Source organism: Pelodiscus sinensis, chromosome 18 (genome assembly GCF_052426305.1).
Source record: "Pelodiscus sinensis isolate ZL-2025 chromosome 18, ASM5242630v1, whole genome shotgun sequence".
In the NCBI taxonomy this organism is placed as follows: domain Eukaryota; kingdom Metazoa; phylum Chordata; order Testudines; family Trionychidae; genus Pelodiscus; species Pelodiscus sinensis.
Genome location: NC_143069.1, coordinates 18,771,672 through 18,796,760, shown reverse-complemented (window position 1 = coordinate 18,796,760; position 25,089 = coordinate 18,771,672). Strand labels below are relative to the sequence as shown.

At 57.9% G+C, this 25,089-nt stretch overlaps 1 protein-coding gene across 1 annotated transcript in view; it reads left to right on the top strand.

The window, feature by feature from the left end:
* The window catches only part of LOC149523270 (uncharacterized), a 378,475-nt gene that overhangs the window by 225,885 nt on the left and 127,501 nt on the right, over positions 1-25,089 (top strand). The window contains exon 2 of the mRNA XM_089770415.1: positions 18,010-18,132. Coding sequence (XP_089626541.1) covers positions 18,115-18,132 — 18 coding nt within the window. The 5' untranslated portion in view covers positions 18,010-18,114. The remainder of the gene's footprint in view (positions 1-18,009; positions 18,133-25,089) is intronic.

Genomic DNA, 25,089 nt, shown 5'->3' with positions numbered 1-25,089 from the left:
GGGGTCGCTTTGCTCTCCCTCTTCAACTCCCCTGTCTGCAGTCCCCTGTCCGCTTCGCTCCCCTGGTCGCACTGCTCTGGCTTTTTAAAGCCTGCTTGCCTAGGTCAGGCCTGCCCCCTTCTGAGTCACACAGGGGAAGGCTGAGCCTGAGGCTAATCAGAGGCAATCAAGGGAACAATGGCAGGCTCTCAGTCCCAACTGCCACAGAAGCTGAAACTGAAACTGCTAGCACTCCCTGGAATCAGACTCAATTCACACTTCAAACTGTAAAATTCAAACAGTCAGGCACACACACACACTCACACCACAGCTTGTACTCTCACCGGGTAGCCTCTTCGGCGGTGGGGTCGCTTTGCTCTCCCTCTTCAACTCCCCTGTCTGCAGTCCCCTGTCCGCTTCGCTCCCCTGGTCGCACTGCTCGACCTTAAAGGGCCACGGGCTGGCTACTCACTTTGTGCCAGTTGCAAGGCTGCAAGCACCCGTGCCTGCACAGCCTGCACCTGCCACAGGATGAGCCAGCCATCCGAGGGTTCCCAGCCCTCCACTGCTCCCCACGACCAGCCTGGCGGCTCCCGGGAGCCTGCCCGGGGGCGCAAAAGGCGGGCGCCCGCCTGGTCAAGTGCGGAGATCGTGGACCTCATCGAGGTTTGGGGGGAAGCCTCCAATGTCCACGATCTCCGCACTAGCCACCGGAACGCGGCCGTCTATGGACGCATGGCTGCCAGTCTGGCCGCCAGGGGCCACCAGCGCAGCCGGGAGCAGGTGCGCTGCAAAATTAAGGACTTGCGGCAGTCCTACTCCCGGGCCTGCCTGCCAGGGGCTGACCCAGAGGCCTGCCCCCACTTCCATGCCCTGGACCGCATCCTGGGGCCTCATGCCGTCCCTGCCCCCCGGGACGTGATTGACCCCGGGGCAGAGGGACCGCTCCTGGAGACGGAGGAGGAGGAAGAGGGCTCTGAGAGCCAGGAGCCTGCCGCCAGCCTTCCCAGGACCCGGGACCCCCGAGGCACCCCACAGAGCCGCTCGCCTGCATCATCAGAGGCCGGGGAGGCGTCCACCTGTGAGTACCCTCGTGTTCCCCTTATGTGTACGGGGGGCTTGGGCGAGAGGGAGCCCCGGGACCGTGCGCCTGGCCCTTGCCCACCACGGAGCAGCAGCTGGGGATCCTGCAGGGGCCCTGGCCTTGCAGAGGAGAGCTGGGTTTCACACACCTGGGCCCCTGGGGTCATTGACCGCTGGTCTTCTTGCACCACAGCTGCAGCACCGGGGCCTGCAGGGCGCACCACACCGCCTGCAGCAGCCGCCCGCGCCCGGGCAAGCAGGTCAGCCAGGAACCAGGAGGACTACCAGAGGCGGCATCTCCGGTTCCTGGACCGACAGCTCCGTCTCCAGGACCACTGGGTCCAGGAGGACCTCAGGCTGCGCCAGAGGAGTCTGGAGGCCCTGGAGGAGCAGGGCCGTGCCCTGCGAGGCCACCTCCAGAGCCTGCTGGACCGCTTCCCGTTTCCTCCTCCCCCTGCTCCCCCTCTTGCTCCCCCTCTTGCTCCCCCTGCTCCCCCTCTTGCTCCCCCTCTTGCTCCCCCTGCTCCCCCTGCTCCTGCTCCTGCTTCCGCTCCTGCTTCCTCCACACCCCCTGTCCTCTCTGCCCCCCCCTCCACAACCATTCCCCACCGACGCCCCCGGACCCGCAGTGTGGCGAGACGGGAGAGGCAGCCGGACTCCCACCCCTGAGCTTTCCTTTCCCTTCCTCCCTTCCCTCCCCTCCCCTTCCAGCTCCCTCGTCCCAGGTTTCCCCCTCCCTTCTCCCACCTTCATTCCTCCCTCCCCCACCCCAGTTCTGTGAAATAAACAGACGTTTTTGTTGGAAAAACAGGTGTCTTTATTTGACAGTAGGTAGGGAGGGGAAAGGGGAAGGGGGGGGTAGGGTGGAAGAAGGCCCCGGTGGGGCATGCAGGGAGAGGTCAGTCCTCCTCCTCCTCCACCTGGAAGCTCTCCCGCAGGGCTTCCCGGATCCGGATGGCCCCCCGCTGGGCTTCCCGGACGGCGGCGGAGCGGGGCTGACCGTAGTGTCCAGCCATGCGGTCAGCCTCAGCCATCCAGGCTGGCAGGAAAGCCTCCCCCTTCCGCTCACACAAATTGTGGAGCACACAACATGCCGCCACCACGGGAGGGATGTTGTGCTCGGCCAGGTCCAGACGGGTGAGGAGGCATCGAAAGCGGGCTTTCAGTCGCCCGAAGGCCCCCTCCACCACGATGCGGGCCCTGCTCAGCCTGTTATTGAAGGCCTGGCGGGAGGGATTGAGGTGCCCCGTGTAGGGCTTCATGAGCCACGGCTGCAGTGGGTAGGCGGCATCCCCCACCAGGCAGACGGGCATGTCCACGTCCCCGACCCTGATGTGGCGGTCGGGGAAGAAGGTCCCGTCCTGCAGCCGCTGGCACACGGAGGAGTTCCGGTACATTCGTGCGTCGTGTGCTTTTCCGGACCAGCCCACATTTATGTCCGTGAACTGTCCCCGGTGGTCACACACGGCCTGCAGGATGACGGAGAAGTACCCCTTGCGGTTCACGTACCGGGACGCCTGGTGTTCCGGGGCACGGATGGGGATGTGCGTCCCGTCGATGGCCCCCCCGCAGTTGGAGAAGCCGAGGGCGCCGAATCCCCGGATGACGGCATCCGGGTCGGCGAGGCGGACCACCCTGCGGAGCAGCACCCGGTTGATGGCCTTGACCACCTGCGGAGAGAGACACAGCAAAGCGTCAATCAGTGGGGCGCCCGGGTGGCTGGGAGCGTGCGTGCCCTGGCAGTGCCCTGGGCCCCACTCCCGGAAGCAACCCCCCTGGCGGCGTGTAGTACGGCCGGGACAGCCCGACCCATCCGGTGCGGGGCGCTTTCGCCTCCTCCCGCCCCCCCCTTTGTCCCTGGGGCGGCCCATCCCCTCCTCGCAGCCCCCCTCCCCCCCGGCTCGGTGGCCGACGAGCGCCGTACCTGCATGAGCACTGCTCCGACAGTGGATCTCCCCACGCCGAACTGGTTCCCGACGGATCGGTAGCTGTCCGGCGTGGAGAGCTTCCAGAGGGCGATGGCCACCCGCTTCTGGAGGGGGATGGCGGGCCTCATGCGAGTGTCCCTTCTTTGCAGGGCAGGGGCGAGCCACTCGCAGAGCTCCAGGAAGGTGTCCCTCCTCATCCTAAAGTTCTGGGTCCACTGTCGGTCGTCCCAGCGCTCCAGGACGATGCGGTCCCACCAGTCGCTGCTGGTGTCCAGACGCCAGATGCGGCGGGGCACGCCGGTGCCGGGGTGCCGCCGCGGCTCCTCCACGGCCCCCAGGGCGGCCAGGCGGAGAGGCAGGGGGCTGACGTTCCCCAGGTGGTGCCAGGCAGCCTCGAGCCATTGCTGGCAGGCTTGCAGCAGCAAGTCCAGAAAGTGCACCAGAAGGTGCAGGGCGAGCCGTGGCTCCATGTTGCCACCTGCGGCGGTCCCCCCCGAAGGGAAGCACCGACACAGACGGGCACAGAGACCGACGCTTTGCTGTCCCTCGGCGAGGTTGGCAAGCAAGCAGGAAAAGCTGAGAACCGGCTGTCCAGGGGGGTCCCTTTAAGCACGAGCCTCAGATAGCCTCTGACAGCAGCCACACAAAGCAACTGCTGACCTGATGCCCTGCCAGAACCGGTTTCAGCTGCCCTTAAATGCCCCCCTGCGTCCAATCAGTGTGGACGCGCTAGTTCGAACTAGCAAAACGCTAGTTCGAACTAGTTTTTAGTTCTAGATGCGCTAGTTCGAACTAGCTTAGTTCGAATTAACTAATTCGAACTAAGTTAGTTCGAACTAGCGCTGTAGTGTAGACGTACCCCCAGTGATTGTCCTGACTTCGCTTTTCACGCAGCTCATGAAGCCCAGCTGTGCGCTGAGAGCCGTCTGGTTCATCTGTCTCTCCAGCTGGCTCTTCTGGGTGACGATAATGTTTCGTACCACTGTGATAATGAGCCGTATGGCAGCTGCTGCAGAGATGCTGACAGCCGTCACCCCAATGCCTTCCACGACAGCTATGGCGTCTCCCGAGGCATCCCCGATGGGGATCCCAAACACTAGGAGGAGACCACCCACCCCAATAGCTACCATGATCAAAAGGATCACAGCCACCCACAGCGGGAGGAAGAGGAACTTCTTGCTAACCCATTCCTGATCCCCTGGTCTTTCGATGATGCTACATTTCCTGTCTATGGTCCTGTAAATGCTCATGGGTAGGAGACCAAAGTGGCTTTCGATGCCGTCGCACAGTGTGGTAATGAGGCCTGCCCAGAGCTGGTCGCAGCCCGCGTACTCCCAGGCGCTGAAATGGATGAAGACGTGTTTCACGTTCCTTCTCCACTTCTGCTGCTCCGTCAGGACCGGCCGGTAGAAGATCATGAGTAACAGGAGCTTGAGTAGATCCCGGCCAGTGTTGTCACGCTGCATCTTCTGCGTCCGCTGAAATTCCTCCTGGTCTTTCTTCTTCGATTCGTTTTCCATGTTCTCTGAGATAAAAGAGGAAGATATGTTAGGTACCTGGCAGTGCCTTAAATCTCTCCTCCTGAAGGGTCTTCCAGCTTCACAATCCCTCCCTTCTGGGAAGCAATCAAGAATGGGTAGCTCTTGGCAAAGCCATCCTTAGGATTGATGGGATCCTACACCGTTCTATTAAACTGGTGCCCATCTGCCCAACAGCAGCCCAGATGGATGTTGAATTTTTAGCGATGTGATTTTATAATCCTCATCCACACACTAATAAACAAACACATTTTAAACTAAGGTCCTGTCGACTCTCACAGTAAATTCAGCAAACATTTAGCAGAGGTTGGCAAATGCCTGTTAAATGGCTTCATTACCATGTCGTCGATGTTCTGCCAGTAGCTCGAGCAGACTTTGTCACTTGTAAATTAACTAGATCTTCTAGAACTTCTGCTGCTGGAGGAAGCAGAGCCACAGACCATGGATAGGAAGAGGCAGGTGGGTGGAGTGGACATGAAAACCCAGTGCTGCTCCAAATTTTCAGGTCCCCTATGCGATTGCATAATCGGCAAATGAGTACGGGTGGCTCTGGCTCTTTGGAGATAGTTGTCATCCACTAATCCCCATCCCCACAAGGTTCCTTCCCCGTCTTACGTTCCCCGGGGCAGTACTCACCCTTGATTTTGTGTAAGAGCAGGTTTTTGCAATGTCCCCATGGTGCATAAAACCCAGCAGTCACTGGCGTGGGCACAGTGTACAGGGCCTTCGCTAAAGCGAGGCAGTAGATATCCTCCTTGGTCTGGAACCCTGCAACGGGGATGAGGTAAAACACGAAGATTAGCCTCACCGAGCGCATCCGCAGTGGATGCTCAACAGTGTCTCTGCTAATATTTTTCGGTTCAAGGTACTAGGTACAAGGGGAGGGAGCAAACAAATGTCCGAAACCAGACAAGTTTATTTTAGGCTATAAATATTGGGGTGCCTGGCCTTACCCCCTTTGCATGGCCGAAGGGACAACAGAGACTTACTGACTGAATTGCTCCTCATCCTGGAGCACTTGAGTTGGTGCACGCGTAACCGCAAATCCAGGGCACTAGATCTGTGACTACACGGCTATAAACCTGGCCAAGTGCCTCTGTCACCAGACGGTGCCTGTGGTCGGTCTTTGTGCATAACAGCGAGATCTGCAGCAGGAGCAGGCTGCGTTACCTGCACTGACCACTGATAACACCAGAGCTCCAAGAACAGAAGCACTGAGCCACGCTGCTGAGGCAACCACATCACAGCTCTTAACACTAGGAGCCCGTAAGTACTCCTGTAGACCCTGCTTTCGCTGGCATTAAGCCAAACAGCGTCCACAGAGCCCCCTGGCACTCCTGAGCCCTGCTGTGCAATGCAGAGGGAGAGATGGAGAAGAGAAAGGCCCACGTGTTCCTTTGCCCTGGCCCAGGCTAGCCTATGCCACTTCCCATGGTTCTGTGGGCCAGACTTGCTGGGCGGGGAAAAGAGATGTAGAGGTCATGGTGGGTAATCAGCAGAACATGAGCTCCCATTGTGGCGTTGGGGCTTAAAAAGCTATTGTAATTCTGGGATGTATAAACAGGAAACGCTTGAGCAGGAGTAAAGAGGCTGTCTCGCTTCTGTGATGGATGGGAGGCCCACTGTTCTTTTCTGAACATCCCAGTATTCAGTGACTAAAGGGTTAAACCTAGCTAGCTAGAAAGTGTTGGCAGGGAGTTCAGATCTGCATTAAAAGGGAATCTGTCTGCTGTTTTTCTTTGTGAGTTTAATCCTGGAGCTGCGGAAGGGGATGAGGGGGGGGATGAATTGAACTGGGCAGGGACATCATGCCTAAAAAAAAGAATACCTGGGCCTAGAATTGGACTGGACCTTGGAAGTGTGGATCCTTGAGTAGATAGAGAATGTTTATTTAGATGCGATCAGGTTATTTTTTTGTTTTGTTGTTTGGTTAAACTCCTCTGTGCTAAATCCATATCCCCTCCTCTCCCCACTATAACTTTAAACTGACTCCCAGGGATGCTATTGTCTGTGTTTTAATCTGTTCTTTTCTCAGTTGCGCTATAACTCCTAGCAGCCAAGTCAGCTTTACAAATGAATACCTTTTTGTTTTCTTAATATAATCACCTATTTTAAGGCTATGATCTGATTTTGTATCCTGGAAAGTAATAGGAGGTCTGTGTATACCTGCCTAAGACTAAGAGGACAGCTATCAGAAATTACAGTTTGTTTTCATTTTTCTTTTTTTCTTTCCAAGTGCTAAATAAAAGGGAATAATGACATCTCTGGATCTGCTGGCAATGCTCCTCCTAATGCAACCTAATATGCCATTAGCCTTCTTGGCTACAAGGGCACACTGTTGACTCATCTCCAGCTTCTCATCCACTGTAACCCCCAGGTCCTTTTCTGCAGAACTACTACTTAGCTGGTTGGTCCCAGGCCTGTAACAATGCTTGGGATTCTTCTGTCCCAAGTGCAGGACTCCGCACTTGTCCTTGTTGAACCTCATCAGATTTCTTTTGGCTCTTGTGTAAAAGAGTTTGGGGTACCCTTCTGGAATACGTTCCCAAGTGACTTCTTCCTGCGTTCAAGAAGAAAAAGTTTTTTTCCACTTGGGTAGAGGCAGCAACCCTCCTAAGCTCAGGGAATCTGTGACCTTGGGGAGTTTTGAAGCAGAAGCCCATAGAGACACGGTATTTTAAGGTCTCTTTTGGGCCCACACCTTCTGCACTCCAAGTGCCAGAGTGGGGAACCGACTTAGCCTCTTTATTCGGCACTTGAACTTCTGCTGCTGGAGTTCTGTGCCCAGCTCTGGTGACCAGAATTCCAGATGGATGTTGATAAATTGGAGAGGGGTCATGTCAAGGCTGTTTCCCACTCTGGCACTCCAAGTGCAGAAGGTGGGGGCCCACAAGAGACTTTAAAATACCCTGCCACTGGAGGCTTGTGTTGGTGTTGCTGCCATCATCCAAATGCACAAACCCCTTTGAGAACCAGACAGGCGCATTTCAGAATTCCCTCCTGTGGGGTACCTTCCTTGTCCTTGACACTCCCTCCAGAGAGAGCTTGAAAACCTGTAATTTCTCCTAGAAGTATGGCTTGCTGTCTTAGGCACGTGCATACAGAACCTTCCGCCCTCTAGGATGCAGGAATCAGATCATGGTTTTAAAAATGTGACGTCTATTAACAAAACAAATACACTTGGTGAAACATTACTTAGAATCATAGAACCATAGAGCTGGAAGAGACCTCAGGAGTCATCAAGTCCAGCCCCTGCCCAAGGCAGGACCTATCCCAACTAAATCAACCCATCCAGGGCTTTGTCAAGCCAAGACTTAAAAACCTCTAGGGATGCAGATTCCACCACCTCCCTAGGGAACCCATCTCAGTGTTTCCCTACCCTCCTAGTGAAATAGTTTTTCCTAATATCCAACCTAGACCTTCCCCATTGTAACTTGAGACCATTTCTCCTTGTTCTGCCATCCGTCACTACTGTGAACAGCCTCTCTCCATCCTCTTTGGAACCTCCCTTCAGGAAGTTGAAGGCTGCTATCAAATCCCCCCTCGCTCTTCTCTTCTGCAGACTAAACAAACCCAAATCCCTCAGTCCCTCCTCATAGGTCATGCGCTCCAGCCCCCTAATCATTTTGGTCGCCCTCCGCTGGACCCTCTCCAATGCGTCCACATCCTTTCTATAGTGGGGGCCCCAGAACTGGACACAATACGCCAGATGTGGCCTCACCAGAGCCGAATGAAGGGGAATAATCACTTCTCTGGATCTGCTGGCAATGCTCCTCCTAATGCCCCCTAATATGCCATTAGGTTTCTTGGCTACAAGGTCACACTGTTGACTCATATCCAGCTTCTCATCCACTGTAACCCCCAGGTCCTTTTCTGCTGAACTGCTACTTAGCCAGTCGGTCCCCAGCCTGAACTATGCTCGGGATTCTTCCATCCCAAGTGCAGGACTCTGCACTTGTCCTTGTTGAACCTCATCAGATTTCTTTTGGCCCAATCCTCTAATCTGTCTAGGTCACTCTGGACCCTATCCCTGCCCTCCAGCATATCTACTGCCCTCCAGCGTATCTACTTGGTTGCTAGGTGTTACAAAGAAACTGAAAAAAGAAAGATTAAAACACAGAAAATCGCTTCCCTGGGATTCAGTTTGAAGAGTTCTAGGGTAAAGGGGGATAGTTACATGTGCTTAGCAAAAAGAAGTCCAACAAACTAAAAAAATAAAGAAAATAACCTAGTAGCGTCTGACTAAAAATTCCCTGTTCTACTCACATCTCTCTTGTTCCAAGATTTAGTCTTTCCCTAGCCAAGAAAGTCGCTGGATTCTGCTTGCCCAGGTTCCTGGCTTAATTCACATCTTCCAGGCATGATCACACAACAGGCACATCACTGCTTCCAATTCAAAACCCCAAATTCTGTTTCCATTTTCTTTCCTGGCCTCCTGTCAACTCGCTTCCTGCTTCTCTAGCATTCCTGGAGACTTTCTAGGACCTTTTGTCTATGGTTTCAACCTTTCCAGGCAAGACAGTTAGGGTTAAGTCCCAAGACTTTCAGGCAACCGTCTGCTTTTGACACGACTTGTCTGTTTCTCTTCAGCTAACTCTTGCTTACTTTGGTTCAGGCCTCAGGCCTTACACCAGGCCCATGCTTCAGGCCCATCCTTTCTAGTACAGGATATAGCCTGGTAACAAAGCCCTGAATGTGGTATCAGGAAACCTGGGTTCTATTCCTGCCTCTCCCACAGGGTGCTCTTTGGAGAGGTTATTCCCTGTCTGTAAAATAAGACTAATGATACTAACCTTCCCTTTTTAGACCTACACACAGCAACTAGGGATTTTTATTAACTACTCAAATATCGGTGAGCCTGGCTCGCTAGATGAACCATCCAGTTCCTCTTGGAATCATGTTAAATGCTTGATCCCCATGACCAAAGTCTAAGATACTGGGAGAAGTGACACGGGGGAATAAAAGCTGCTGTCTGAGGTAAACTACCTGGCAGGAATCCCCTGGAATGGGAGCCATCGCTACCAGGAGCCCAGGAATAACAAGACTCCAAAAGTCCAGCTGCCAGGCAGTTTGACCATCTCCTTCAGGCCAGTGGCCCAGAATTCCAGGACATCTTTGGGCCTGGGTTTAAAAAGAGGCAGTACCGTGTGCTCAGCCCCTTTTTATCCATCCCCTTTCCCTCCATTGGCACGCAACCCTCAAATGGCCAAAGGTTTCCCTTTCCCTCCCTCCTTGGTTAAACAAGCTGGTTAAACAGCTCGAGGTGATGGAGTGATAAGCACCCACTGACAGAGTTGCTCGGGTTGCAGGGCCAGCGTAAGTCCGCTTTTAAAACTGCCGGCCATAGCTGCAGCTACGGGAGGGGACTCTAGCAAGGGCCTGGAACAAGGAACAGGGCTCCACTCCTGCATGGGATTCGGGCTTCCCCCAGGCAGATGCTCTGTTGCTGCTTTCCTGTCTCTCCCTTCTCCAGGTGGAAGGGGATGGTTAGCCAGTGTTCCCTGCAAGCTGAGCTCTTGGGCGGCCAGCCAGGAGACATTCAAATGCTGCCCAGTTTGCTAGCCGGTAGCATGTGTTTCTAGTGGTGGTGCATGTGGTGTACTGGGTGTAGACATAGATCTTGTTGTTATAGTAACTGCGTTAGGTCACTGGGGGTCAGCCCAGCTGGTTTGGGTTTTTTCTAGCTAGCTCCGTGCTATGCAATAAAATGGACACTTGCAACTACTCAAGCTCTCTGTATTTCCACTGATTTCTTCCCATGCTGTGAAACTCCACGTGACGTAACAGTGCACATCCGTGCATGCCTTGGTGCACATAACAAAATGTATTCCGCACAGGAGTGGGGGAAAAAGTAGAGGCATTATTGCCGCTAGCTCCTTACTGAAACTCAGTGAAAGGCAGGGGAAATGAGAGATCAAAATCCTGAGACTGACAGTCCCCAGGAACAACGGGGAGAGGCTAAAGTCCCAGTTCAGCCTGACTGGCAGAGCAGGGAGCCAGGAGGGAGCCAGGGTCGGCAGAGTGGGACTGAGCTAAGGAGAGAGCAGGGGCCCGCACTGAGCTGGGGAGCAGGGCTGGCCTCGGGGAGGGAGAAGGGGAGGCCGGGGTCAGGATCGGGGGCAGTGCGACTGGCCTCAGGGAGGAAGGGGGGGTCAGGGGCAGCATGACTGGCCTCGGGGAGGGAGAAGGGGAGGCCGGGGTCAGGATCGGGGGCAGTGCGACTGGCCTCAGGGAGGAAGGGGGGGTCAGGGGCAGCATGACTGGCCTCGGGGAGGGAGAAGGGGGGGCCAGGGTCAGGATCTGGCCCTTCCCCCCAGAGCTGCTTCCCATCCCCTCTTCCTTCCAGCCAGTTCCTGCCCCCCCCCCCCCAGCCAGTCCCTCTTCCTCCCTCCCCCCTGCCCAGGATCAAGTGTGTCCGTTTTTTGGGGGGAGGGTCTACCTCACAACCCTACGAGTCAGACCCGGCACAGGCACCAAGTGATGGGGACTGCCGGAACTTTGGGAACCTGAGACTGCGGGGTGGGGGTTTGTGGCCCAAAAGGGGGCTGAGAAACCTAAGACAGACAGAGTAGGGGGAGCACCAGAAGGGTGACAGTCAGGGCGACCCTAGAACTCTGTTACAGACCAGCTGGCGGCTGCTGGAAGAGGAGGGAAAAATAGGGGGTAAGGGTCAGAGAGGAAAGGGCTTGTGCTGAGGGGAGGGGGGCAGGTCAGGAGATGAAAGGGGAAGGCACCAAGGGTCAGGGTGTAGGAGAGAGACAAATGCCAGGGGGCCAAGTGGAGACAATGAGGAAAAGGGCAGGAGGGGAGGTGTCAGTGAGGGAGGGGACAGGATGATGCTAGTAGAGGAGAGGGGAAGGGCTTTGGGGGCTAGAGGGGAGAAGGGGAGGTGCTGGGAGAAGGCTTGAAAGAAGGGGTGGGCATGAGGAAGGCGGAGATGGAGCAAGGCATGTGTAAAGGCACAGGGGCATGAGGGGAACGGGGGCAGAGGGTGGTGAGGGAGTGGGCAAAGGGGGCAGGGGCAGTGAGGGAAGGGGGAGGCACCAAGAGGGTGCAAGGGTAAGGGAAGGTGCAGGTGCCAGGGAGTCCGGGGGTGAAGCAGAAGGGCAGACACCTGCAGGGGAGGGACCAGCACCAGAGGAGAGAAGCAGGACAGGTGTGTAGAGGGGGGTGTTAGGAAAGGGGATGAGGAGGGGTAGCTCACATGGTCAGAGTGGGGCTACTGGAGGAGTGGGCACAGGGGGGGAGAGAAAGGCTGCTGGAGGGGGCAGGTCTCGGGAAGGCCGAGGGCCGTGAGAAGGGCAGGAGTCAGGACAGCAGAGGTGGGTGAGGGATTGGGGGGCAGCAGGCACCAGGGGAGCTGATGGAGGAAGGGAAGGAGACAGGGCAGCAGAGGGGACAGGTAAGTGGTTCATAAGATATTTATGAATAACTTGGGTGCCACACTGACACATCCAAACAAGCCACACTCAGTACTGGTGCACAACACAAAATGTATTGTGCTCATGGGAGGAAACTCTTAGAGGGAACACTTCCCCCAGCCTCCCCACCCCCCGAGTTAATGTCTCACACGTTGGGTTAATGCAATTGCAGGATCGTTGCACGGGGGGGGGGGGGGGTTGGTGAGGGCCAAACTAATCCCTATTGGTAAGTGGATGGTGGGAAAAGTCCTTGGGGGGTGTGTGTCACATGACACCTTTTATTTCTGGTCATGTGTCCATATTGCCCTGAAAGTGTTACCTCCAGAGGCGTGGCTAATGGGGGGCAGGGGGCGTGGCTAATGGGGGTCAGGGGGCGTGGCTAATGGGGGTCAAAGAGTACATTTAAAAACATTCTTTGGGTGCACACCCTAATGAAATGTGCTGCGCACGCCAATGGGCAGAGAGCAGATCCAGTCCTGGGAGCAGGGCTGCAGCCACAGAGTTATAGACGCCGCCCAGAGAGCAGATCCGCATGCTGGGAGCAGGCCTGCAGCTGTAACCCACACACCTGATGTGGGTCACTATCCTATGGAGTGGCACTGAGACCACTTCCAGCAAGCAATTATTACAAGGGAGCTCTTCAGCCTATGCTGAGAGGCAACTGACTTATAACTCAAGCTGTAGCAGCTCCTGCCCTAAGCTCCAAAAGTCCCAGGTTCTAATCCACCTGGTGGCAGTTGCACAGCCATGGAAGCAGAGGGGCCAGGGAACCCTCTGTACAGGACTCCCCCCCCCCCCCACACACACACCCTTGCTTCCTGGAATCAGCCACCTAGGTGAATAAAGCTGGAAACCCCCATGCCTATAGCTGTGCACCTTTGCTAAATAGCTACAGCCATTCTAAAGTGCCCAGATCTCACAACTAAAAAGAAGACGTCCCAATGAGCTGCTAAGCTGTGCTGCCTGCCTTGGACAAGTAGCTCCAAGAGGAGCAAGTGCTGTAACTCTGGAGCCTAATGATGGTGGTGTCCTCCAGCCATTTTCAGCTTAGTACAGCTGCCTCCCTGTGAACCAGGTGCCAGCTGGCCATGGGGTCCCATAGACCTGGCTTGTGCAGCCTAACCTGATAACCAAGCAGCCCATCCATTACTAGCCAGCCGATTACCTTGGGCATGGGAGACCATCGCACTTGTAATGCCTGGGGCCTTCACGCACTGACAGGGCTTGACTCAATCAGCCAGCTAGGGAGAAAGAAATAAACAGAACGCAGAGGAGTCACCAAGAGATCAGAAGACCAGCACGATGCCTTATAGGCTGTTCAGCTGTGAAGAGTCACCAAGACAGGGCAGGTGATGCTAACCTGAGTTAGTCCATTAGCTGCGGCTAGGCTGGGCCATGAGAGGAGAGACAGGCAGTAAAACTGCAGCTGTCAGACCATAAGGAGGACACGGAGGTTTCCAAACCAGCTCAGAGAACAGGGCTGGGTAAGATGGGTAAGATGGGGACTCAGGCAGCAGGATCCAATTTTAAATGATTCACGGCTCATGGTTACGGCAGGGGCGGGAGCCACGAGCCCTTTAAAAAGCTGTAGCCACGCTGGACAGCTGCCAGTAGTGGCAAAGCTGTGAGCTCTTTTCTCTGCTTTTAATTGAAAGCCTCAGCCGCGGAGAACTCTGAGGGTGGGCTAGTCCACAACACCGCCCCTTCTGCCTCAGGCTCCGCCCCTTCTGTGGGTGGAGCCGGCCTATGACCCCATACCAAAATCCATTAAGTGGCCCCCTTCTGAAAATTATCGCCCAGCCCTGTCACAGAATCATAGAAAAGTCTGAGTGGAAGGGACCATGATAGGTCCAGTGTTTCGCAAACTTTTTTTATAATGTAGCCCCTTTAAAAAAAAATTTGTAAGTACCCCCAGTACCTACAGTTTTCAGACACACACAATTTTTTTCTACCGTTGCAACACATTTGTTTAAACAACTGCATCGTAGCCGGGCGGGCGATGGCATTTTTGGGTGTAAAAGGTACAAAAAGAATAAAGCGCTGTCAAACTGAAAACTAAAATTCAGTTTTCTCCAAATTTCAGTTGTGTTGACGTGTCCCCCAGACATCTCTTGAGTACCTTTAAGGGGACTCGTACCACTGGTCGAGAAGCACTGATCTAGTCCACCCCTGCACCGAGACAGGACCAAGCATGTTTGTCTCACCTCTTGGCTCCTAGGACACGGCTTGAACTAACGCACTTGGAAAGACATTATCGTATATACGCCCAAAGTGCTTCGTCTCAGTGTATTACCATAAAATCTAACTGACCAAACTCTGACCTTTCATTTCCCTGTCACTTGGCCAGCCTCAGCCTCACAAGCCTTCGGCATCGATCTCAAAGCCTTCGTCACGCTTTTACACACCTGTGCTGACACGCTTGTGAGCCAGGCACACTTGTGCGACACGTCCCAAAGCACTTGCTCCAGGGCATTACATCGCACTTGCCTGCCTTTGATGGACAGGGAAAGGGAGACCTGCAAGGCCTCTCCAAGGTCACCAGCGCGAGAGTGAAAATCCGACTCCCCACCGGTGTCTCAAGACAGGCGGCTCTCTCTCGCCAAAAACGGAGGCAGCAGCGTGGGATGACAGGCAGCCAGGTCGCAAGGGGAGGTGCTTTTTAGACCAGTTCCCTCCTGGCACTCCGTACTGCTGCCTCTGTATCAGAGGCAGCAGCACAAGCTGGCAGCAGCCCTTGCCTGGGGGCTGGGTCTGAGCTTCTGGACCTGGTGCAAACTGGAACTGAGCGAGGCTGCCTGCCTGCCTGGCTCCTAACACACTGTAAATGCAGAGCCGCAGAGGGGGTAGGTCCCGCACCCAGCGCGAGCCAGGACTGAGACAGCTGGCCCCTGGGGACTATCGAAAAGTCAAGTAACCGATAAGAAATCATGAGGTTAATTGACTACTCAGTGAATATCTAACGTCCCTAATCCCTTTTCATAGTTCCCCTCTGGACTCTCTCTCCTAAAGCATGGCCCTGAGATCTGGACACAGTGCTCCAGCTGAGGCCTCCTCCGTGCCAAATAGCTAGGAGAGTGACCTCCCATGTCTGCCGTACGTCTCCTACCACGCCCCAGGGCTATGCCCTCTTACTGAAGGGCTTTGTGTCTGAGATCGCTTCTCTCCTAGGCTACGTCTACACAACGAGTTTTTTTGGCAACAAATATGCTAACGAGGGACTCTATGACACGCAATGTCATTTGCATATTTTCTGCCGATCCGTTTTTGTGCTCGGGGTTTGTGCGCAAAACCAAGCCGTGTGGATGTTTACTTTTTGTGCAAAAAAACCCCTTTTCCCACAAGATCCCTATACCTGCAAAAAGGCCGACCGATCTTGTGCAAAAAGGGGCTTTTGCCTAAAAAGAAAACATCCACATGGCTTGTTTTTGCGTGTTCTTGCGAAAAAACTTGTGGCGCGTCTACACTCTACGTGTGTTCTTGCAGAAGTAAATTTGCAGTAAAGCATCAGAGAACAGGGCTCCTTGCACAGGAGTTATTCCTCTCCCGACGATGACTAAGCCCCCTTTGTGCAAGAGCTGTTGTGCAAGAAGGCAGCGTGGACGGGCACCAGGGGCTTCTTGAGCAAGACACTTTTATGGCTAAAATGACCATCAGAGCTTTCTTGCACAAGAGAGCGTTCACACTGCCATGGACGCTCTTGTGCAAAAGCCCATGGCAGGGTGGAGGCGCTCTTGCACGAGACCTTTTGCGCAAGAACTCCGGCGTGAAACAGCTCTCGTGCAAGAAGCCTGCAGTGTAGGGCAGGGAGCAGCCTATGAGGGAGGGGGAGGGACCCCTAGTAATGGCTCAAACTTCCCAGGGGGGTGGCCAGAGGCAGGACATTTGCCTGGCAGGGTGGGGGGGGGGCGGTGACCTCACAGGGGCTTTGGGCAGCCCTCAGCATATAAGGCAAAGGGCAGGTGGGGAGGTGGTGACCTCACAGAGGGACCCACATCTCAGGCTGATAAAAGCGGGGGGCGGGCCCAGGGGACTTTGGAGACCCCCGGTTGCTTTAGCTCTGGTGCGTCTCCTCCTCACGGTTCGTTCGCGTTCTGTGAGTTCCACATCCCGACACCTTTGTGACGAAGGTAAGAGCCCCCAGGGGTTGGATCCCGCCCGGGGCCGGCTGGGTTCCAGGCAGGCCCAGCCCTCGGTCAAGGGCCAGAAGGTGATTCCTCACCTGGGCTGCGTCCTTAGCGCCACTGGGGCTTTCTCCTGGTTGGTTTCCCTTTTCCTCCATCCCCCCACATTTCTGCTCTGTTCTTGCCTCCTCTGTGACCTTCCCTTGCTGCCTCCCCCAGCTTGGGACCCAACAGACTAGCTGAAGGACGGGGGGTGGTTTGCAGGAGCCGTGGGGTGGGGGATGCAGCCCCCATTGTGGGGACTGGGGAGGTGGGGCTGGAACAAGTCTATGCCGGTGTCTTTGGGGAGAACGCTCCACCCCCCACACCTTAGATTCTCCCCTGATTGGCCAAGAAGGGGCTGTTGATGGGCAGGAGACTCGTGGAATGAGGAGTAACGGTAGTTTGAACTAGGAAGCCTAGTTCGAACTACCTAGTTCGTGCCCCGTGTAGCCGCGCTGCACGGGGTTCGAACGAGCGGGGTTTTAAAAATGGCGGCTCCCCGCTTATGCAAATGAAGCCCGGGAAATTCAAATCCCGGGCTTCATTTGCAAGTGCGGTATGCCTACATTACCCTCCTAGTTCGAACTAGCGGGGTAGTGTAGACATACCCTCAGGTCCTTGCAGTGCCTGTGCAAGACCGAACCGATAAGCAAGGGGCCATTTGGGGGCTGGGGGCAGTCGCTCTGGGGAGCTGGAACCCCTGGATTTTGTTCATCAGGCTGCGCCCCAAGCTCCCCTTTGCTCCCCTCATTTGCAGCATGGCCAAACGTTTTCGGCTGTGGTTCAAGAAAGCCCTGAAGATGGCCCCAGGGCCGGTGGGGAGCAGCTTCTCCGTCCCCGCGGGCGGGGAAGCTGGATCCCACCAGCTCGGGGCGACTCGCCCACCGGCCAGGCCCCCCCGGACCTGGCTCCAGAGGCGGCTGAGCAGGCGGGACCCAGCCCAGCGGGGGAGCCGGGTAGGGTGGCTCCGGGGCCTCCTCTGTGGAGAGAAACACCTGCCCCGGGAGCCCAGCCCCCATTACCACCAGGGGGCATCGCCCTGCCCGGCCCCCGGGGACCTGCCAGTCTCCGGGAGCCCCCAGCCCGTCGCTCCCCGCACCAGCCCCTGCAGCTGTGGGTCCAGGTCCGTCAGCAGCAGCGCCTGGGCCTCCAGCTGCAGCCGGGCCACCTCCTGCAGCCGCTCAGACCCAGGTGAGGGGCCGTGAACACGCTGGGCCCAGGGGCTCACCCAGTACCCGGGGGGGGGGAGGGGCAGCCCCAGTGTCTGCCCCGCAGCCAGGGCAATGGATGGGGGGGGCTGCTTGGCTCTCTTCTTCCTGGTGGGGGCTCTGCTGAGGGCGTTGGCAGATGTGAGGGTGGAAGGGGGATGGGTCCCTGCGAGGGGCGTGTGGGGCCCAACCTGCCCTGGGTCCCTGACATGGGGGCGCGTGACCCCTGCTGGCCGCTGGAGTCACCCTGGTCCCTTCCCTCCCGCACAGAGCCCCCCTGCGCCTCGGCGGAGCTCTGCCAGGAGCGGGTGGACTCCCGGGTGGAGGAAGGGGCCATCTACGACATCGAAGAGCAGCTCCACACCCGGGACACGGTAGGAACCTTCTCCACACGGGGGGGACCCGAGATTGTCCGGCCCCTTCCCAGCACGTCCCCCCCCCCTCCGGGAGGGGCTTGTCCCTGGGGATCCCCCTGGGGCCCCTTCTCCTGCATGACCTGGACCCCCCAAGCTGGGGGCTCTTGTCATGCACCAGCTGGGCCCCCACAAGCCTGAGGCAGCAGTTGCGGGGGGAGTGTGGGTGCTTGGACAACCAGCAGCTCCCACCTCCACTCCTGGGAGGCCTGAGCCCTGCAGCTGTCCGTGGGGGGCAGGCAGGCCCCAGGCTCACAGACTCTCTCTGGGGTGCAGAGCCCAGCCGCCCTGCAGCGGTTCCTCTTGGCCATCCCCCTCGCCTGCCTCGCCGCCCTCCAAAGGGGCGAGGACACCCTGGCGCCGCGCTGCTGCAAGGACACCATGATGGCCAGGATCGTTGTAAGCGAGTCGCGGCAGCCGGGAGGAGGGGAGGGGATACGTGGGGTGGACAGGGGTCTGCCTGGGCCATGGCGGCGGGTGGGGGTGCTGGAAACGGGATGGGTGGAGCCAGGAGGGCTGGAGGTGGACATGGGGAGGGGTGGGTGGGGATGCTGGAGGAGGGAGGGACACAGAAATGGGGCAGGTCTGGGGTGCCGGACAGGAAGGGGGATTTGGGACAGGGAGGGGTCTCCCCGGGCCATGGGGGGCTGGAAGGGAGCCGAGCGGGCTGCTGGGGATGCGCCTGGGGAGCAGGGATGAGGAGGTTCAGAGGCTGGTCACCAGGGCAGGGAGGGGCAGGAGACGGCCTGGGGACAAGGACTGAGCTGGTCCCGGTTTAGGAGGGGGGTGCTGGGAGGGGCCCTGTGCCGGGCAGGGGGGCTACAGGGCAGCGGGAGGCAGTGGGGTTGGATCCTGCTGGGTGGGGGCGCTGGCCGTGTGAGCGTCTCTTGGGGGCCCCAGCCTCACACGCCCCTTTTTCCCCTTGGGTCTCCCAGGAGATCATGGAGGACTCGCCCCCCCGCTGGTCTTGGCCGACTGCCTCAACGCCGCCTGCAGCCTCAGGTACCGACCCCCCCCCCCGCCGACTCCCCCCAGAGCAGATCCCCTGGCCAGGGAGTGGGAAAGTCTCTGTCTCCTGCTGCTGAATTAACAGTCTCTGCCCCTCTCTCCTGCCAGCACCTTGCAGCCTCCCCTGCGGGCCCAGCTCCTGAGCCCCCTGCTGACGGCGGCCGTAGGACAGACAGTGTCTGGGGACTGGCAGCAGGAGCCCATCCACACTCAGGTACGTCCCTCCGGGCCCTGCTCCCGGGCTGGGCTGGAGCTCCAGAGAGGAGGGGGGGGGGCAGAGGGAGGGAAGAAGCTGCAGGTTTGGATCCTTCCCTCCAGGGTTCCCGTTGCTCTCCCGGGGGGCCCGTCCCTTCCATGCCCAGCCTGGGCTCCTCCCTGCTCTGCGAGGCGGCTCAGACCCTGCTCAAGGCTGCACCCCGGAGCCAGCGGGTGGCCTGGATTCCCCAACCCCCCTCTGACCCAGGGCTCCCCCTTGTCTTGCAGCAGTTCATCCGGGCCCTTCCCTACGACCTCCAGGCCCTACTGGCGAGCCTCCTCGCCGAGTCCCCAGACACCGCCCGGCTGCAGCTCATAATGGAGGTGAGCCCCGTGGGGGACGGGGCCATTGTCCCTGCTTCCTCGGGGGGGGGCCGAGAGAGGAGCAGTATCAGTGGCTGGGGGGGGCACAGTCCGAGAGGAGCCCCAGGCTCTGCCCAGAACCGGCACCTCCCTACGGGTCCTGACCTGCCTCTTTCCCCCCCAGCACCTGAGCCCGTGGCTGGAGTCCCGCCTGCCCCAGGAGCGAGCCAGGGCCCTTGGCAGCACCACGGCCCTGCTGGGAGTCGCCACCACCCTCCCGGGGTTTGACGTAAGTGACCTCGGAGCCGGGGGGTCTGGGGCTGCAGGGCACGGGGCTGGGAGCGTCCCTGGGAGGCAGAGGCAGGGCCGGGAATGGGCCGGGAATGGGCCGCGTTCTCCTTTCCCCGGGGAGGGGCGACCCTGGGCCCTTCAGGGGGGCTCTTGAGGGACTGGGCCTGGGGACTGGGGACTGGCCGTCAGTGGATCCCCTTGTTCCACCCCCGGAGTGACCCTTCAGTCGGGGCCATTGCTCTGGGTTGTCTCCTCGCAAGGCCGGCCCCGCCCCGCCCCGGGAGGTGTCTCTGTCCGTCCCCAGAGCTCAGACCCGCCTCGGCGGCCGTTTGCATGGGACGTGCAGCCCCAGGATGCTGAGGGACCCCCCCTCTTCTCTCCCCTCAGAACTCCGCCGACTGGCCGAGGATGGGTCACCACGTGGCCCAGCTGGGCCTTTTTATTTCGGACCCATCCGAAGACGTCAGCCGGCTGGCCCGGGAGGGGGTGCACAGCCTGTATCAACTCCTCCTGCACCACAGGGGTAAGGAACCCAGCCGGGACCTGGGCCCCAGGGACACCCTGAGGGTGCCGGCGGCGGGGGGAGGGGACCCAGCCCTTTTCCCCCAGACTGGCCCAAGGGGGGATGCGTCCCTCTGTGTTCCCCTTCTGCCCCTGTGCCCCTCCATTTGCCCAGGGATGCCTGCAGGGACCCGTGGGAGGGGAAGGGCTCAGACCTGCCAGCAGAATGACCCTGTTGTGTCTCTTGCAGGCCTCAACATCCACCAGGCAGAGGACCTGTGGTGCAGACACTACTACAAAGAAAGATGGGTCCTGGCTCACAGCAACAGCGTGAGGGTGGGAGAGGTAAGGACGCGCTGCCAGGGCAGGGCAGGGCTCGGGGGTGGGGCTGGCTGGGGCCCTCGTGGGGGTAGGAGGGTCTTGGGGGCAGGAGGAAGCTGTGACCTGGGGCAGGGGTTGGGGTGCCGGGTGAGGAGAGCGTCTGGGTGCAGGGTCTGGAAGGGAGTTTGGGGGAGGAGGAAGCTGTTTTAGCCCCAGGAGTTGGGGCCGGGCTCTGGGCCGTCAGCTGAAACCTCCTGTGATCTTGATTCCAGGTCTTTGGGCAGCTCTTCACACCAGAGCAGGAGAATTGCTTTTTGGACAAGGCTCTGCTCGCTGCCCGCTCCCCCCTGCGGCGCCCCAGCCAGGCCGGGCTGGTCCTGGCCCACGTCCCTGCTGGCAGAATCCCTCCTGCCCCTGCGAGCGTCCCTGGGGGTGGGGGAGGCTCTGAACACAGAAACTGTCCTAGGAGGCGGGAGGGGGCCGAGGTGTCAGGAGCTCTGGGGGGTCAGGAGCTCACCCTGCGGGCCTGACGGGGGGTGACCAGAGAGCAGGGGGGAGGAGGGTGGAAATGCTGGGGGGCCAGTTCCCCTGAGTCCCCAGGGATGAATGTGACGGATTCTGCTTCCCTTGCAGCAGGAAGACACCCAGTGAGAGCAGCAAGAGCTGAGGAGCCAGCAGCTGCGTCCCCCTCCCCCCAACCCTCCCAATTGTATTGAATTGTATTTACATTCTCATTAAACAATGTTTCAAAAAACATTTGGATCAGGCTTGGTCAATAATTTGTAATGGGGGGGCCATTTTGGCAACTGATCAAGGGCCACATTTCTACCGAGGGCTTTGGGGTCTGGGACGGGGTGGTTGGGTGCAGAAGGGAGCTTAGGGGAGGAGCCTGCGTGCAGGGAGTGGGGGTATGATCTGGGGCGGTGGATAGGGGTGCAGGGTCCAGGAGGGGGTATGGGCGCAGGAGAGGACTCTGGCCTGGGGGAGGGGCTCTAGAGGGGTGCAGGGTCAGGGAGGGAGCTGTGACCTGGGTGAAGGGGGAGCAGAAGGTTTGGGGGAGGGGGTGCGGGTGCCAGAGAGGAGTTTGGCCTGGGGGAGGGGTGTCGGGGGGGTGCAGGGTCAGGGAGGGAGCTGTGACCTGGGTGAAGGGGGAGCAGAGGGTTTGGGGGAGGGGGTGCAGGTGCCAGAGAGGAGTCTGGCCTGGGGGAGGGGTGTCGGGGGTGCAGGGTCAGGGAGGGAGCTGTGATCTGAGGGAATGGGGGACGCAGGTTCAGGTGGTCGCCTGGGACAGGCAGTCGGGGAGGGGACGTGGGCGCCAGGGGCAGGCTCTGGCTGCGGAGGTGCCTACCTAGGCAGCTGCGTATGGGGGAGCCCGACTGTCACCTGAGGGGATGGGGGAGCTCAATTTTCAACTGTGGGGAATGGAGGAAATACTGTGGAGTGGAGGGAGCGAGATGGGGGGGGCTGAATTGTTCCCGGAGGGGAGATCTCCCTGGCTTGGGGGGGGGGGGCGCGTTTCCAGCAAAGCCCTCACATAAGAGGGGGACAGACGGGGGGAGGGAGAGGACGGGGATGGGCAGGGCAGGTGGAAATGGGGAGGGGCAGGAGAAGGGAAGGGGGAGGAGATGGAGGAGAGCAGGGGATAGGAGTGGGGGCGGGGATGAGGAGCAGGACAGAGGCAGGGCAGTGGTGGTGATGGCTGAGCGATGAGAACAGCTCGCAGGGAGCTTAAAGCCAGCAGATGCTTTTCGGCAGAGTTGCCATTTGCCCTGGCGGCTTTGCCAGAATAGCTGTGCCAGCGGGCGGGCGGGGGGGGGGGCTTTTGCCACACACCCAAGCCAAGCCAGCTGTGGCGGCAAAGCCTTGTGATGTAACCTAAGCCCTTGGCAAGGTCGGGATCAACCTGCTCTGACAATTTCTCGGACCGGCGGGATGAGAAACAAGGATCGTGCAGGGAGATGGGGATGACTAGGAAGCGAATCCAGGTGTGGGGGGAATATCCTGGGTTGGAGGGTCAGTCGATACCCCCGCCTGCCACTGTCTGCCGGGGCTCTGCCCGCAAGATGGAACCAACAGCTGAGTTTGCTTTTCTGCCCCGTCGTGGGCACAAAAGGCCCAGAGCAGCCTCCTGCTATCTTGGAGGAAAGGGGCCAAAGTTCAGGAAGCAGGTGCCAGGCTGGGCTGGAATCCGCGAGCTCCGCTTTTGCTTTGCCCTTCCTGGAAGCTGGGCTGCAGGTGAGTGGCGGTTTCATCTCTGCTCTTGGGGTGTTTCTTGTGGGTTCCGAGTGTGGATCTGAGAGGGGCTGCGCAGGGGCAGTGTCATGAACGTGCTGTAAGCGTTACAGCCCCTTCTGCGCAGGCTGGCTCCAGCCTCCCGTCTGTCTCCAAGCCCTGGGGGAGAGGCGGGAGGCCAGCAGCATGGCCTAGTGGAGGGGGCAGGGGGTTGGGTGTAAGAACTCCCGGGTTCTAATCTAATGCCACCTAGTGACTAAGGCACAGAGTTGTGTGTTAGACCCTTGCTCCGCAATTCTGCGCTCACTCTCGCACTGGTGACCTTGGAGAGGCCTTTCAGGTCTCCCTTTCCCTGTCCATCAAAGGCAGGCAAGTGCGATGTAATGCCCTGGAGCAAGTGCTTTGGGACGTGTCGCACAAGTGTGCCTGGCTCACAAGCGTGTCAGCACAGCTGTGTAAAAGCGTGACGAAGGCTTTGAGATCGATGCCGAAGGCGTGTGAGGCTGTGGCTGGCCAAGTGACAGGGAAATGAAAGGTCGGAGTTTGGTCAGTTAGATTTTATGGTAATACACTGAGACGAAGCACTTTGGGCGTATATACGATAATGTCTTTCCAAGTGCGTTAGTTCAAGCCGTGTCCTAGGAGCCAAGAGGTGAGACAAACATGCTTGGTCCTGTCTCGGTGCAGGGGTGGACTAGATCAGTGCTTCTCGACCAGTGGTACGAGTCCCCTTAAAGGTACTCAAGAGATGTCTGGGGGACACGTCAACACAACTGAAATTTGGAGAAAACTGAATTTTAGTTTTCAGTTTGACAGCGCTTTATTCTTTTTGTACCTTTTACACCCAAAAATGCCATCGCCCGCCCGGCTACGATGCAGTTGTTTAAACAAATGTGTTGCAACGGTAGAAAAAAATTGTGTGTGTCTGAAAACAGTAGGTACTGGGGGTACTTACACATTTTTTTTAAAGGGGGTACATTATAAAAAAAGTTTGCGTAACACTGGACCTATCATGGTCCCTTCCACTCAGACTTTTCTATGATTCTGTGACAGGGCTGGGCGATAATTTTCAGAAGGGGGCCACTTAATTGATTTTGGTATGGGGTCATAGGCCGGCTCCACCCACAGAAGGGGCGGAGCCTGAGGCAGAAAGGACTAGCCCACCCTCAGAGTTCTCCGTGGCTGAGGCTTTCAATTAAAAGCACAGAAAAGAGCTCACAGATTTGCCACTACTGGCAGCTGTCCAGCGTTGCTACAGCTTTTTAAAGGGCTCGTGGCTCTCGCCCCTGCCGTAACCCTGAGCCGTGAATCATTTAAAATCGGATCCTGCTGCCTGAGTCCCCACTTAGAATTCGGCGGCATGGGCAGCAGGATCTAATCACAAAGTGGCCAGATCACAGTGTTAGGTGGGTGGCATCTTACCCAGCCCTGTTCTCTGAGCTGGTTTCGAAACCTCCGTGTCCTCCTTGTGGTCTGACAGCTGCAGATTTACTGCCTGTCTCCTCTTGTGGCCCAGCCTAGCCGCAGCTAATGGACTAACTCAGGTTAGCATCACCTGCCCTGTCTTGGTGACTCTTCACAGCTGAACGGCCTATAAGGCATCGTGCTGGTCTTCTGATCTCTTGGTGACTCCTCTGCGTTCTGTTTATTTCTTTCTCCCTAGCTGGCCGATCGAGTCAAACCCTGTCAGTGCGTGAAGGCCCCAGGAATTACGAGTGCGATGGTCTCCCATGTCCAAGGTAATCGGCTGGCTAGTAATGGATGGGCTGCTTGGTTATCAGGTTAGGCTGCACAAGCCAGGTCTATGGGACCCCATGGCCAGCTGGCACCTGGTTCACAGGGAGGCAGCTGTACTAAGCTGAAAATGGCTGGAGGACACCACCATCATTAGGCTCCAGAGTTACAGCACTCGCTCCTCGTCCGAGGCAGGCAGCACAGCTTAGCAGCTCATTGGGATGTCTCCTTTTTAGTTGTGAGATCTGGGCACTTTAGAATGGCTGTAGCTATTTAGCAAAGGTGCACAGCTATAGGCATGGGGGTTTCCAGCTTTATTCACCTAGGTGGCTGATTCCAGGAAGCAAGGGTGTGTGTGTGTGGGGGGGGGGGGGGGGGGAGTCCTGTACAGAGGGTTCCCTGGCCCCTCTGCTTCCATGGCTGTGCAACTGCCACCAGGTGGATTAGAACCTGGGACTTTTGGAGCTTAGGGCAGGAGCTGCTACAGCTTGAGTTATAAGTCAGTTGCCTCTCAGCATAGGCTGAAGAGCTCCCTTGTAATAATTGCTTGCTGGAAGTGGTCTCAGTGCCACTCCATAGGATAGTGACCCACATCAGGTGTGTGGGTTACAGCTGCAGGCCTGCTCCCAGCATGCGGATCTGCTCTCTGGGCGGCGTCTATAACTCTGTGGCTGCAGCCCTGCTCCCAGGACTGGATCTGCTCTCTGCCCA